The sequence below is a fragment of the Dromiciops gliroides genome, chromosome 2, assembly GCF_019393635.1.
Source record: "Dromiciops gliroides isolate mDroGli1 chromosome 2, mDroGli1.pri, whole genome shotgun sequence".
Taxonomy (NCBI): Eukaryota; Metazoa; Chordata; class Mammalia; order Microbiotheria; family Microbiotheriidae; genus Dromiciops; species Dromiciops gliroides.
In genome coordinates this window covers 194,574,299-194,588,841 of record NC_057862.1, presented here as the reverse complement: position 1 = coordinate 194,588,841, position 14,543 = coordinate 194,574,299, and the positions used below count along the sequence as shown (strand labels likewise).

The window sequence follows — 14,543 nt, the reverse complement described above, 5'->3', positions numbered from 1 at the left end:
TTCACCTAGCTTGGTCTAAGGGACCCCGTTTGCTTCTAGTCCACCGAGCTCTCTGGGAGACGTAGTCCAAGCAGCGGCCTTGGCGCACGCGCCCTAAAGTCCTCGGTGTCTCCCTGCGGACTTCCGGTTTGGGAGCTGGACTGGGAGGCTGAAGAGCGGGGGCCGGGGCCGGAGCGGGAGCGGGTGAGGGTGAGGCCCGCCGGGAGGCGGGGACGGGATCGGGTTGGAAGGGAGCGGGAGGAGAAGGCGGGGGTGAAGGGGAGCGGATAGATTCAGGAGGCAAGCCGGGAGAGGGGTGCCTGGAGCTCCCCTCAACCCAGTCAGTGACCGTCTGGAAGGGACGGGACAACGACGCCAAGAGTGACCCGGCCGGAGGGAGCCGAGACAAAGAGGCCGAACCGCAGACGTTCCCTTCTCTTCCGAACCCCGATCCCCCTCTATCCCCGAGGCTCTGGGGCACCCCTGGTGTCCTCCCTCGAATCCTGTCCCCTCTCTCAATGCGCTTTATCCTTCTGAAGTCCCCCCGTCAGGTCTGTCACCCCCAGCTCAGGGTGACCCCCGAGGACCACCCAGTCGGGGCGAGGGACAGGAGCTGGAACCCTCGTCTCCCGGGGCCGATCCTCCCCCTGATGTATCCCCCACAGAGCCGAGACACCGAGGTTACCGAAATGAGAGGAAAACAAAGACAAAATTTTCATGTATTGATTGTTGCCTGGGGAGGTAGTGTAAGGGGAGCCGAGCGGGGCGGGGCAGGCGCATAGGGCTCTGGGAAAGGTTCGGGATTGGGGCGGGGGGCGGACCCTGAGGGACAAGCTGCTTGGGGTTCAGAGGTTTTGCTGCTGTTCCCCAGTGGAATCGCCCCATCTCTTCCTGTTCCTCTGCTACTAGGTCACCTGCCTGCGATTCAGACCCCACCATATATTATTGGAGGTGTAGTTCTTAATAGGACTTGGGGGGAGAGGGAACAGCCGGAGACACAACACAGTTTACTCTGTTTCAGACTACAAGCCAGACAGGAAATATCCTTTTAGGCAGCGTTGCTCACTGGCTCATAATCCTGGATTCTTGTCCTCCGAGAGTGCTCCCTAATTCAAGTAATTTCTTCAGAGCATGTAGATAGGCAAGCTAGTCCTATGAGGGCTTTGTATGAATGGGTGCATCCTTTTGACTTTGTCATTCCTCTCTGCCCTAGGGAGAAACTCCTCCCACAGATGCCCAGGTGCAGTGATTTTCCCCAAGGATAGAGAGGAGACAGGTAGAAGCCCTGGCTCTCAGACTCCCCGCTGATGTCAAGCAGCGTTCTACTGTGAATGATGGCCAAATCCACTCTGAGAGGAGATGGGGGGAAATCTGAAACCTTTCGACAGCGTTTCAGGAAATTCCATTACCAGGAGGTGGCTGGGCCCCGTGAAGCTTTCAGCCAACTCTGGGAACTATGCTGTAGATGGTTAAGGCCAGAGGTTCGAACCAAGGAGCAGATACTAGAGATACTGGTACTGGAGCAATTCCTGACTGTCCTACCTGGGGAGATTCAGACCTGGGTACAGGAGCATTGTCCAGAAAGTGGAGAGGAGGCTGTGACCCTGGTAGAAGATTTGGAGAGAGAACCCAAAAGACCAAAGTGCCCGGTGAGAAGCGGGGGAATTTAGAAACATAAATGAGAGGAAAACAGGGTGAAGGATCAAATTAAAGTAGAAGAGGGGATAAAATAGGGTCCTTTGTCTCTCTGTGTGATGCCTATTATTTCTGGCTATGTAACCAAGTGACGTTTCCTTGAGACCCTATTCTCTAATCATGCCCCTGTGGGGTGATCTCCTTTTACTTCAAGTATTCATCTTTGAAAAACCATCCTATTCTAGCTTTTCAGTGAGAATTAATGGGTGTTCTTTTTAGGTCACTGTCCCTGTGAAAGGACAGGAAGTTCGTCCAGAGAAGATGGCACCTCTAAGGTCACCCCGGGAGTTACTAAGTGTCCAGCAGGAAGCAGGGGAGTCACAACCCAAGGTTGTAGCCAAGAAGAAGGGACAAGTTGCCCAGAAACTAGGACCACAAGAACAACTTAACCTAAAGGAAAAGCTTAAACCTCATCAAAAGACTGGTAAGAAATACAGGTTCATTTAGGGAAAAGAGGAAGACACTTTAGGTTGGAGAACTGACAGTGAATGGGTGAGGGTCCCTTGGGGAGACTTTGGAAAGTTTTAGAATTAAGGAGCTATTAGGGATCACCAGAAGTTCACCCTCCTATCTCCAGGAATGACTACACTTAACCCACGTGAGTGATCTTATATTCTGTTTTTATAAATTACCATGTTTCCAGAGGCTTTTTTTTCTTCAGAATTAGCAACTTATATTCTTTTGTTTCATCTATGTAAAAATGGTATTAGGTCACCATTATCATGTAATAATCCTTTATTGTTTTTCCAACACATCCTTTTTAGGCTTTTCCCCTCTAAATTGAATTTTTCCTCAGGGTTGCCATTTCCCTGAGACTTTATTTTTTCTACTTTCCTCTTTTTTTTCCTTTTTGCAGGGGCAATGAGGGGTTAAGTGACTTGCCCAGAGTCACACAGCTAGTAAGTGCCAAGTGTCTGAGGCAAGATTTGAACTCAGGTCCTGAATCCAGGACCTGTGCTTTATCCAATGTGACACCTATCTACCTCCTCTACTTTCCTCTAGAACCGTTTCAAGTTTTCCACATCTTTGTTTGTGAAGCCCCAAACAGAGCATATTCTATTGAGGGTCTGACAAGTATAGATTTGGCAGAAAGTCCTAAAGTTTTTATATGTTGTATTCACATCCCAGTGTTGTGCTTATGTAATTATTTATATCACCTGGTAAATTTTCATGCTGCTTAAATTTTTGTTGCCCTTGTGCCTAGTTGGTCATTCCTTACCTTTGAATTTGTATAACTTGTTTTTCCTCCTTGTACTCTATTGAACTATGTCCTGTTTATTTTTAATCACCTCTCCGCTTGAGACTATTTTAGCATTTCATTTTTACAGGTTGCTAGCCAACAACCAACTTGTGTCATGTATAGGGTTAAAATTGATGTTCCTTAGTCATTTAAGACATGTATGAAAAATATGAAAATAGGATTTTGGTTTACTCATAGTACTACAGAATTAAAAGTGAATCATTTTAGTCATCTGCTATGGACTTTTTTGCTGAACGAAAATGCTAAGAGTATAAAATAGTACTTGCCCTTAAGAGGTTTGTGTTCTAATTGAAAAACAAAGATATGACAAATGAAAACAGTAGCAAACAATGCAAAAGAGAAATAGAAGGTGCTAAATTCTATGGTTCAGAGAAGGAAGACAGGCTAGAAAAGCTAGGAAAAGCTTTCATGGAAGAGATGGGGTTTTAAGGATAGTTAATACATGGCAGAAAGGAAAAATGGAAGACACTTCAAGTGAGGGGAACAATAAGAGAAGAAACAGGCAGGAAAGATTATGCTGTGTTCCTGGGACAGGAAAGAAATTAACTTGTTTTGATAGGAGAAGGAATACTGAATAGTTGGAAAATAGGTTGGATTGGGGAGTGGCTGAAGAATATAGAGGACTTTAAGAAACAAGCAAAGGAGTTGCTATTTCTTACAGTAGGAGCCAATGAAGGTTTTTAACGAGGGAGTGACAAGGAAGCAGTGTTTAAGGAAGATCAGTTTGGCAGCAGCATATAGAATGGATTGAATAGGAAAAAACCTGAAGTCTGGGAGACAGCTAAGTGGCTCTTGCTATAATCCAGGTGTGGAGCTGATAATGGCTTAGTCTAAGGTATGTGACAGTGGAATAGGAAAGTTCGGATACCAGAGGCATTTCAAAATATACAAAATGTGGTGATTGACTAAATACAGAGATGAAAGAGAAGACACGAGCAAGTTGAAGATGGCCCTCAAGAATGCCAGTTGATAGAGACTCCTTTCAATCCATTGATAATTATTCTGAATATAGTTTTCAAACCAGTTGTGAAAACCCACGAGATTAGAGACCATTCTTCTAACTTCTGGATGGTTAGTGCTTAGGAACTTCTGTAGATAGTCATGGGTCATAACATAAATTTGAGAGGTAAGGAGACATGAGGATAGGTTCTAGAAGGCTAATGTGGGTCTCTCCTCTCTTCTACCTTGCCATGACATCCTTCTGTCCCCCCAAAACAAATTTTTGCCATTTTTTAAAGTTTCAGATCCTTACATTTCTTTCAAATCTCTCTATATCACTGGGCTCTTTGCAGGATCTCTCTGGATATTTTTTCTTATAAACCTTCCCTATACTTAGAGGATTGGAGGGTGGTGTTGAGCCTAGGGTTTTCTATGATTAGTACAGAACTATGATGTCCTTTGTTGCTTCCCTGTGAGCAGGAATTTCCTTTTCCCAAATCTGGTATGGTTTCTGGGATGGAACGAGGAGAACCATGGGCCCCAGATCTTCTGGGCTCCAAGGAGAGGGAAATCTCAAGAGGCAGTCACACAGGTGACAAAACGAATGCACTCTGATTTTATGCCATCAAGGAAGGGAAAGAAAAAGGCTGGGGAGACCAGGAGCAGTGGGGCTTTGAGGATGAAAAGGTAGCTGGTGTGGCACTGGGGATATGAAGAAAACCAGGACTCTACTTGCAATTTTAAGTCAGACTGAGTTTTATGAAGCCCTCCGGAACTGCCATCGTAATAGCCAAGTGTATGGAGCTGTTGCTGAGCGACTGCGGGAGTATGGCTTTCTCCGGACACTCGAACAATGTCGGACCAAATTTAAAGGCCTCCAGAAAAGATACCGTAAAGTCAAGAGTGGGCATCCACCTGAGACCTGCCCCTTCTTTGAAGAAATGGAAGCCTTGATGAGTGCCCGAGTCATTGCTCTACCCAGCAATGGCATGGAAGAAGAGGCAGCACCTCGCCCCAGCCTGGGGGCCAGTGATGCTGAAACAGAAGAGCAAGAGCAGGGAGGCTGGCAGCAAGAGGAAGCCACAGAAGAGGCTGCAGCTGAAGAATCTGATGGTGATGAAATGGGAATTGAAGCAGGCCCCCAAGAGCCTGGGAGCCCCAATGCTCCAGTCTTGTTCCGAAGCCCTAGTGGTAAGATCCTCTTTATCCTTGGGGTCCTGGTATTGAAATAGGAAATAGCACTCTCTGTGTTAGAAGGATCAGTGGGAAAAAATACAGAGTGAGCTTTTTAAAGAGTTTTGGGGTGAGAGAAGAGTGGTTCAAAGTAACGGAGTAAATGAATATTCTCATAACCCTGCATTACTAGGATTATGGATAGCCAAAATGACCTTTCTTCTTCTGTTCCATTCCTTTTGGGGGGGGGGTAGGAAGAGGGAATAAAAACCCATTGATTTATTGGTGTAGAGAACTCCCAATAAGGAAATGCCACCAATGCCTATCAACTGGTTGGCTTAGTTAGTTTCCTGGGAGCAGTGAGAGTTTAAGTGACTTGTTTGGGGTCACACAGCCAATATGTCTAAGAGGCAGCCAGACTTTTCTGCCTCCCAGACTAGGCCTTGATGCAATGTTATGCTGTTTCTATATTTGTTACTTTTATATTTCATTTCTTAATTTTTTCCCTACTGTTTTTTGCCTTTCTCCTCAACTTCCCCCATGCACCCTTTCATTATATTGTTTTTCTTTGCTGTTGTCGTACTTGTTTGTAACAGAATAGTGTAATGGAAAGAGTTGTGGATGCTAGTGTATTAGGAGTTAAGAAACTGAGATTCTAGCCCCTAGCCATCACAATAGGTATGCAACTTTAGGCAGGTGACTTAACCTACTTGTCATTGGTTTATTCAGTTATAGTAATAGCTAGCATTTATATTGCATTTAAGATTTGCAAAATGCTTTCATAAATATATCATTTATCCTCACAACCCTGGGAGGTAGGTGCTATTATTATTATTATTTTTCCCATTTTATAGATGAGGAACTTGCCCAGGGTCACCCAGCTAGTAGGTATCTGAAATAGGATTTGAACTTGGATCTTCCTGACCCTTAAGTTCAGTGATCCTTCCACTCTGGCACTTGGCTGTTAAATTAGTTGAAATAAATGATTGTCAAAGCTCCTTCCATCTCTAAATTTTCATGACTGTGATATTTTCTTTGCCTTAAACCCTCTCTTTTTTGGTTTCTTCCCCACCCCTATCATCCTCTTTTCTACTACCCCCTCAACATATACTCTGTTCTGTTTCCGATCTGTTTTTACCAGCAAATGAGACAGGGGCCACTGTACTAGTTCAGAATTCAGATTATTCCCTGTATGGGGAGGTCTGAATTACCAATGGGTAGATCTTTCCCTCTTTGGTCAAGATTCCTTCTCATCTGCCCTTATCCCAGCCACAGTGTATCACCTCTTTTTTGGAGAGGCTGATGAAAACTTGAGAAGTTTGGCAGGGAGAAAACAAGTGATTAAGCTTCCCTAATTTTGTTCTCAGTCTGGAGGAAAAGTTCCTACATTTCTCCACCCTGGAAGCCCTCAGAAAACAGATCGGATAAATATCCTTATGTCTTCCTATCTGCCCTGCCTCCTTAGAAGTTGGAGATGCAGTTCAAGCAGATCTCTAACAAAAAGAAATCTCACTCATTGGATCTCTTTTCCTTGCCAGGTTCCTGTGAATAAAGTGTGTCTGTTAAGGATCATGTTAAGTCCCCATTGGAGAAAGCATATACTGAATGGCTTAGTGTCCCAGAGTGGTAGTTATTTGGAGAGCCCCAATGCTGGGACCTAAAGGCAAACTGGTTGCCCTGTATTGGAAGCATTGGAAGAAGCAGTGGGGGTTTTTTGTGTTTTTTTTTAATTTATTTTTTTTTAAAGGGCAATGTGGGTTAAATGACTTGCCCAGGGTCACACAGCTAATAAGTGTTAAGTGTCTGAGGCCAGATTTGAACTCAGGTACTCCTGAATCCAGGGCCGGCGCTTTATCCACTGCGCCACCTAGCTGCCCCGGAAGCAGTGTTTTTTAGTCATCTGAGCCCTCCTTTGGAAATATTGAAAAACCTGAGATTATGATGAGGGTAATAGAAAAGAGCAGAAGGATTAGAGTAGTGCATAGACATCTACCATGGCTAACAGGAATTGAATGAGCCTGCCCTTAATCAGTTGGTCACTTTCTATTTAGAATCAGGTTCCTAAGACAGATTGTCAGAAGAATCCAGGATAATATAATAGGCCAGGGGTCAGGTAGGAATGCCCTCTCATATGAATAGGCAAACTAAAAGAAATAACTATGGAATTCAGCCCTAGCTGAAGAGTGAGATAACATGATTTATCAGATTTTGTAGCATACAGAAAAAAATGAAATATTTTTACTTTGTAAGCAACCCATTCGAAGTCCATTCCCAGATGATTTCTGAGGAAGCAAATGGTAGAATTGGTAAACTGAGGTTCAAAGCTAAGTGTCTTAGAAGACTGAACTTTCTCTTCGGGTGGCAGGTGTACACTGGGGCTATGAAGAGACCAAGACTTATCTTGCAATTCTCAGTGAGACTCAGTTTTATGAAGCGCTCCGGAACTGTCATCGTAATAGCCAATTATATGGAGCAGTGGCTGAGCGGTTATGGGAATATGGTTTCCTTAGGACACCGGAACAGTGTCGGACTAAATTTAAAAGCCTCCAAACCAGCTATCGGAAAGTCAAGAGTGGCCATGCCCCTGAGACCTGCCCCTTCTTTGAGGAGATGGACGCCTTGGTGAGTGCCCGGGTTGCTGTCCCACCTAGTGGTGGTGTGGAGGAGGATGCAGCACCTCACCCTGGCTTGGGAGCCAGTGATGGTGAGACAGAAGAACAAGACCAGGAGGGCTGGCAGCAGGGAGAGGCAGCTGAGGAGGCCTCAGCCACAGCAGAAGACTCTGAGGGTGAGGAAATGGGCGCTGAGGAGGCACCTCGGAGTTCTGGGAGCCCCGGTGCTCCTGTCCTGTTCCAAAGCCCAAGGGGTAAGATAAACTTCATTCTTGGGGCCTGGATGTACAAAAAAGGCAGTTATGATGTAGAGCACCAACTGAGGTTCCAAGAGTCTTGGGTTCTACTCCCAACTCTTCTGACTCAGTTTGTGAACACTTTGATTCTTCCCTCAGGTTCTAATCTTTTAAAATAATCAAAGCGAAAAAGCCTTCCCTAACTCATAGAGCTGTAGGGCAGTGGTAAATATGGTTCCCCAGTGCATTCTGTTTACTCCAAAGACAGCATCAGCTTGAGGAATTCAAGCCACAAAGTCTGGGAAATAGTAGCTGAGTTCTTTAAGCTGTCACCACCTCTGTGTGGGTTGGCAGGCAGCAAGGAAATGAAAGGCATCTCTAATATCTTGTCCTGGACAGCACGTTTGTTCATCTCAGGTGGGTGTCCTAGCATAAAGATGATTTTAAAAGTTTGTTGTCATCTAAGTGTGTTGTTTTCTTCCGTCAGCTTAACTGAGTTTCCCATGCTGTCAGTCTCACTTACTTATTGAAAACCTGTTGCCCTTTCCAGCCTTGCACCCACCTCTAGTAGAGAGGAAATTTGGGGAGATTCTCTGAGTATAATATTTACATATAGTCTCTAGAACCTCCCCCATGATGGGGGAGATCAAAAAAACCCAGTTTAGTCAGTTGCTTGATTATGCTTAAGCTTAGCATGCACCATAAATCTGGTTAGAACTAGATAGTTATTAGTTAAGGATCCTAGGCTGGAACATTCCAGCTGCAAAATTTCAAGAGTCTAGACATTGGGACATTCTATAAAAGATGCTTGAATAGTTTTGTACATTCTGTTTATGAACAGTGTGGAGAACTGAGTTGGGGTTTCATAGTGTGAACCTAGAGCATTCTGACAATTAATCTTTCTCCCACTTTGATGAATTCTAAAAAGCTGATTAGCAAAACGCCTGGGTGATTTTTAAATTCTTATGTCATTTCCCCCCCTTTTAACCTTCATAGAAACTAGGTTGTTTTTAAATTTAAATTTTGTTTTGTGGTTTTTTTTTTAAGTTTCACTCTTAGGATGCCCTTTATTAGATTACAGGCTCCTTGAGGACAGAGATTATGGTGCTTTTTTATGTATCTCCAGTTCCTTGTATATAGTAGGTACTTAATCATGTCTTTTTTTTTTTTTTTGCGGGGCAATGGGGGTTAAGTGACTTGCCCAGGGTCACACAGCTAGTATGTGAGGCCGGATTTGAACTCAGGTACTCCTGAATCCAGGGCTGGTGCTTTATCCACTGCACCACCTAGCTGCCCCCTTAATCATGTCTTTTAAGTTGAATTAGAATACAGTAATTTCTGAGTATTCTGCTATCCCCTCCACATTCCTTCCATACCATTAGTTACCACCCCAAGGGAAAGGAACCTATATACCTCTTCCTAGACACAAGAAGAATGTACCTGGGCAGAGAAAAGGTTTGGGGATTTGTGATCATCAAATATTGAGCTTCTGTGGAAGGTGTGGTACTAGAGAAAAGTCAGAATCAGGGAGGCTCTTTGTTTCTGGCAACAATTGACATTTCCCCAGCAGTTACTGCTATTCCCAAACCCAGTGACATTGCCTTACTACAGTAAGAAGAGTTCTAGATCTCAAGTCTTTAGAATATCCTCTCAACACCCCCACAAAATAGTATAATGAAAATCCCATAAGCATTTCCCTAAAAGAAAAATAAAACTTCTAATTCCTATGTGAGTTAAAATTCAGTTGGGAGATCCAGCTCCTAAATTAATTTAGTTAACTTAATTTAAACTTTTGCTTCTCCCTAATTTTCTTATACTCTGACTTGAAGAACTGAGGGAATGGATGACTTGTGGAATTCTATTTATTAATTTCAGGTTTTGAAGCTGGATTTGAAAACAAGCAGAACACAAAACGGGATATTTCTGAAGAAGTAGAACTGCACAGGACATTACTTGCAAGGTCTGAAAGGAAAATTCCCCATCATTTTAATCTGGGAAAAGATGATGACAGTGATTGCAGGACAGGAAGGCAATGGGCAAAGTCCCCAGTGGACAAAAGAGGAAAACTGACACCGCCAGAAAGGGGCTTAGGAAAAATCCTAAGTCATCAAAAACCTTACTTGGGAGAGAGACCTTATAAATATCTTAGATATGGAAAAAGCTTTGGTCCAAATTCACACCTTCTCATTCATCAGATACCCCACCAGATAGAGAATCCATATAAATGTGGAGACTGTGGAAAAAGTTTCAGTCGAAGTGCACGCCTCATTAGACATCGGAGGATACACACCGGTGAAAAACCTTATAAGTGTCTTGACTGTGGGAAAAGTTTCCGTGACAGTTCAAACTTCATCACTCATAGGAGAATTCACACAGGAGAGAAACCCTATCAGTGTGGTGAGTGTGGAAAACGATTCAATCAGAGTTCAAGCCTTATCATACATCAGAGAACCCACACTGGAGAAAAACCCTATCAGTGTGAAGAGTGTGGTAAAAGCTTCAATAATAGCTCTCACTTTAGTGCACACAGGCGAATACACACAGGAGAAAGGCCCCATGTGTGTCCTGATTGTGGGAAAAGCTTCAGTAAAAGCTCTGACTTACGGGCACATCACAGAACCCACACAGGAGAGAAACCCTATGGATGTCACGAATGTGGGAAATGTTTCAGCAAAAGTTCAGCCCTTAATAAACACCGAGAAATCCACACAAGAGAAAAGCTTCTGTCACAGTCAGAACCTAAGTAAAAACCTGAGAATCTGCAAAGAGCCTTTATAAATGTATTATTTGGGAAAACATCTTCTAATAGAAATCCCATTGCAATGCCCACCTGGCTTAGGAAATCACCTTTAGGATTTACACCACTATGGTGCTCCTTACCTAGTCTTCTGAGTCTGAAGCCACAACACCAAGGCAATAACATCTAAGGAACAAAGAAGATCTAGATACCACCGTAGCTCTGCTTCTGACTTGACAAAGTTCCTTGCCCCCTCTCAGTGCCTATGTCATTCCTTCAATAAAAGGAGAGAATCCTGTGAGTTAAACTTATCCCTGACATTGCTCATCCTGTCATTTTGCTGCATCTTTGACTGGAAACTTAGCAGCATCAAGGGGGAAAGATGTTATGGACTTATCTCATGATTCCAGGTCTTCCCCTCCACCCACCCCTCCGCCCCCACCTCCCACAAAACAAGAGAAATACTGAAAGGAATGGAATGACTCTTCTTGTTCATGTAAACCTGTACTCAGACTGATGTGATTGAATTTAGTCTCCCTACTCCTTTACCCTTAATGAAGATGAATTTAGTGTCCCTCTCAGTCATGTCTTACAAATTGTCTTGTTAAGAATCTAGGTGTTGTTTATGGGGAAGCTGTTACAAACCTTGTGTCAGTTTGAAGTGTCAGCCCTGGATGGCTATTCCTTAGTTTCCTTCAACCCTCAGATGGTTCTAAGTAGAAAGAACTCCTGTACTTATAGTATCTAGTTTCTTACTTCCCTTCTGTCCCATCTCATCTGTATTTCAACTGTCCCTTGTAACCCCAAAGAGCAAGCCAGCTGGGCAGGAGGGGAGTAGAAAGGGGCATTAATAGGGATTTTCCATTTCCCTGGTATTCAGTTCAACTAATAATAGTATTACGCACCCTATGGGTGCTAAATACTTCTTGACTAATAAGCAAAAGACGTTTACTATGTTACTATGTACTGGGAACAGAGCCCACCAGTGCCAATAGCCCTCAAGCCTGATTAAAGATAAATTATCTTTACCAGCTTGGTGGGGTTGCCAATCCGTATTTAGTATTTTAAAAAAATATACATGGAATATGGAACACTTAAGAATAAGTCTGCTTACTGCTGTTTTTCAAATAGTATTAACTGCCCAAGTGTGTATTAATACTGTGGTGGGCCAGATATAAAATGAGGTAAACAGAGTTGGGCCTTATCCTCTGGGAACCTACAGTCTAATTGACACATACATCAAATAATAAAGTGCACATCTATAGTATGTAGCAGATACTAAACAGTTTAAGACATAAAACTAGTAAGTTTATGTATTTATAAGTTTGGTGCATTGCAACAGTGTCAGGAAAGGTGCTGGGAAGTACCCATTCTATTTAGTGAGTTACCAGTTTTTTGAAGGGAATGGGTGAGGGGGAAAATTCTCAAAATGGAAGCAGTTCATAAGGTAGAATTTTGTGAGTGGAAAAAGTCTAAAAACTGGAAAGCAGGGTGTTTGGTATGGGTAGAGCAAAAGAAATTGCTTGGGATAGTGAACCTCACACCTTTGAAGGGCTTTGAAACTGTGTAGTAGAAGAAATGACCTTCAGTGATACTTGAAGGTGTGCCAGAGGCAGAGAAACCAGAGGTGCAATAATTGATTATTTGGAGTATCATTGGGGATTGAGGATGGCTTCCAGCACAGAATAAGAATAATCCTATTCGACTATGTGGGAAGCCAATAAGTCAGGACTTAGAGTTGATTCTAAGATACCTTTGTGGGTAGGAGAGGATACCTGACCAATACTCGTTGAGAAGGAAGGTAGACATTACAGGAGGCTGAGGGTGGTGGAGAGTGTTTACTGGAGAGATGAGCAGCTCTGTCTTCCTCACACTTGGTACTGAGATAATACATTCATTTAATTGTCCTATAAGTTAGGAGTCAGAAAATTGGCTAATGGGTGAGGTGGACTATTGTAGAAAGTTTGTAGATGAAGATGTTATGTGATTTAGAAGGTTCTTATGGAGGAGGAATACTGGGATTCCAGAACATACTTTTATTAGGAATTCCCCCCAGAATAAGCAGTAAAAGGTATAAGAAAGCCCGTCTAAAACTGCCTTAAAGCCAAGCTCTGTGATAGTGTAGAATGTGTGATCAATAATATAAAAATAAGTTTACTGTCTTCAGCATATTCATGTAGTCTGGTGGAAAGATCATGGGAATGGGGTATAGAAAGACATGAACTGTCTGTACTGTCTTATGTATAAATCAAACTGCCTCATTTCCCCTATCTGTAAAACAATCATGTTTACACCTTAAGCTGCCTCTCAGGGATGCCATATGAATAAATGAGATGTCTATAAAATGCCTGGAGTTCTTCAAAAAGGAAGTGCTGGAGAAATATTTAATTGTTTGTTATTTGGCTGAGAACACTGTAACAACTTGCTTTTGTGACTGCCCTGGAGTCGTTAGTTTACTCCTATCGAATCTTTATGTTCTTAGGAGATGTGGCAGTAGGTTTGTCAAGTGGGATTACTGTAAACTAAGAAAAATCATTATTACAAGCCTGCTAGGTTTGGTATCTACCTATGATCTAAGGACCTTGGATAACTAGGAGCCAGATGTATTATCTCAAAATTAGAGTAGTAATGCTATCTACAATTGGCAAATATAAGCAAAAGGAACAGGATAAAAGTTAAAAAAAAGCTTTGCTAGGGTGGGAATAAATGTCAGGCTACTCTCAGCCCCCTCTCAACTCCATTGTTTAATTCTACTATCTGTGGATAAAAGCAATAAGAAACATCAACATTGAACATAAAAACTAAAAGAGATGTTTGGGGGAAGCGGGGCAATGTAGGACCTAGACATGTCTTCGTTTTTAAATCATGTTCAAAAAGTTCTAAAGAAAATAGGCTGTGGTAGCAACAAAGGCCAGAACAGATCAGCATCATCACTCCCTTTGGCAAAAGCTTGCTGATCCCTTTTCCAGTTCCGTCAGTTCATTCTCTCTCGACTCTTGGCTACTAATCTCACATCTTCTCATCTTGAATTCTCTATTCTTACCACGTACCCTCAGAATTATTCTAACAAACTAAAGTACCAACCCCCGAAAGCCAAACAAATGAAGCAAAAAAAAAAATGAAAACTTTTAAAAGTTGCATTTAAGTTTTCTATTTATCTGTTACTATTTTTTATATTGTAAACTCTTTGCAGGGACTGTGTTTAAATTTTGTACTGCATTGGTACTGTGCCATTTGAACTTAGGTATATAATAAATTTTTAAAAATTATGATGATACTGATGCAGGGGGGTGAGGGTTTGGGACTAACAAGGTTGTGAAGACTACCAAATGCCACCTCCCACCCCTCCCCCACCACAATTAAATTTTTCCATTTAAAAATCCACACCAAACTCTCTTCCACAGTTAAGCAGGGATTTTTCTGTCTCATAATTTTAATATTTTAGAACTTTGATTCAAAGTTCTTCCCTATGCAGGGTTTTTTTATTTTAATTTTGGACTTGTGATTTCATTAGCATGAGGAACTGCCTTCTTGTGGAAACTCCTTCCACTTCATCCTCCAGTAATGTACTGACAATTTATCTGTAACTTAGTCTTAGTTGCCCAGGCCCTAGGGTTGAATGACTGGACCACAGTCTCACAGCCACTGTGTCATGAGGGAGGACTTGTATTTCCTTAAAGGACAGCCCTGTAACAAGGTTATGTTTTCTTTTCTTTTTTTTTTTTAGTGAGGCAATTGGGGTTAAGTGACTTGCCCAGGGTCACACAGCTAGTAAGTGTTAAGTGTCTGAGGCCGGATTTGAACTCAGGTACTCCTGACTCCAGGGCCGGTGCTCTATCCACTGCGCCATCTAGCTGCCCAAGGTTATGTTTTCTGACTTGTGGGTAGCACTCTACTACAAGCCAGTTTCC

General features: G+C 42.7%; 1 protein-coding gene across 1 annotated transcript; it reads left to right on the top strand.

Moving 5' to 3' along the window:
• The first annotated feature begins 1 nt into the window (after window position 1).
• ZSCAN29 (zinc finger and SCAN domain containing 29) lies at window positions 2–13,947 on the top strand. The gene is given in 8 exon segments (XM_043989200.1): window positions 2–189; window positions 1,193–1,628; window positions 1,894–2,099; window positions 4,357–4,573; window positions 4,575–4,592; window positions 4,594–5,065; window positions 7,413–7,913; window positions 9,771–13,947. Coding segments are annotated over 7 exon segments (2,604 nt in total). The 5' UTR covers window positions 2–189; window positions 1,193–1,310; the 3' UTR covers window positions 10,643–13,947.
• The last annotated feature ends 596 nt before the right edge of the window (window positions 13,948–14,543 follow it).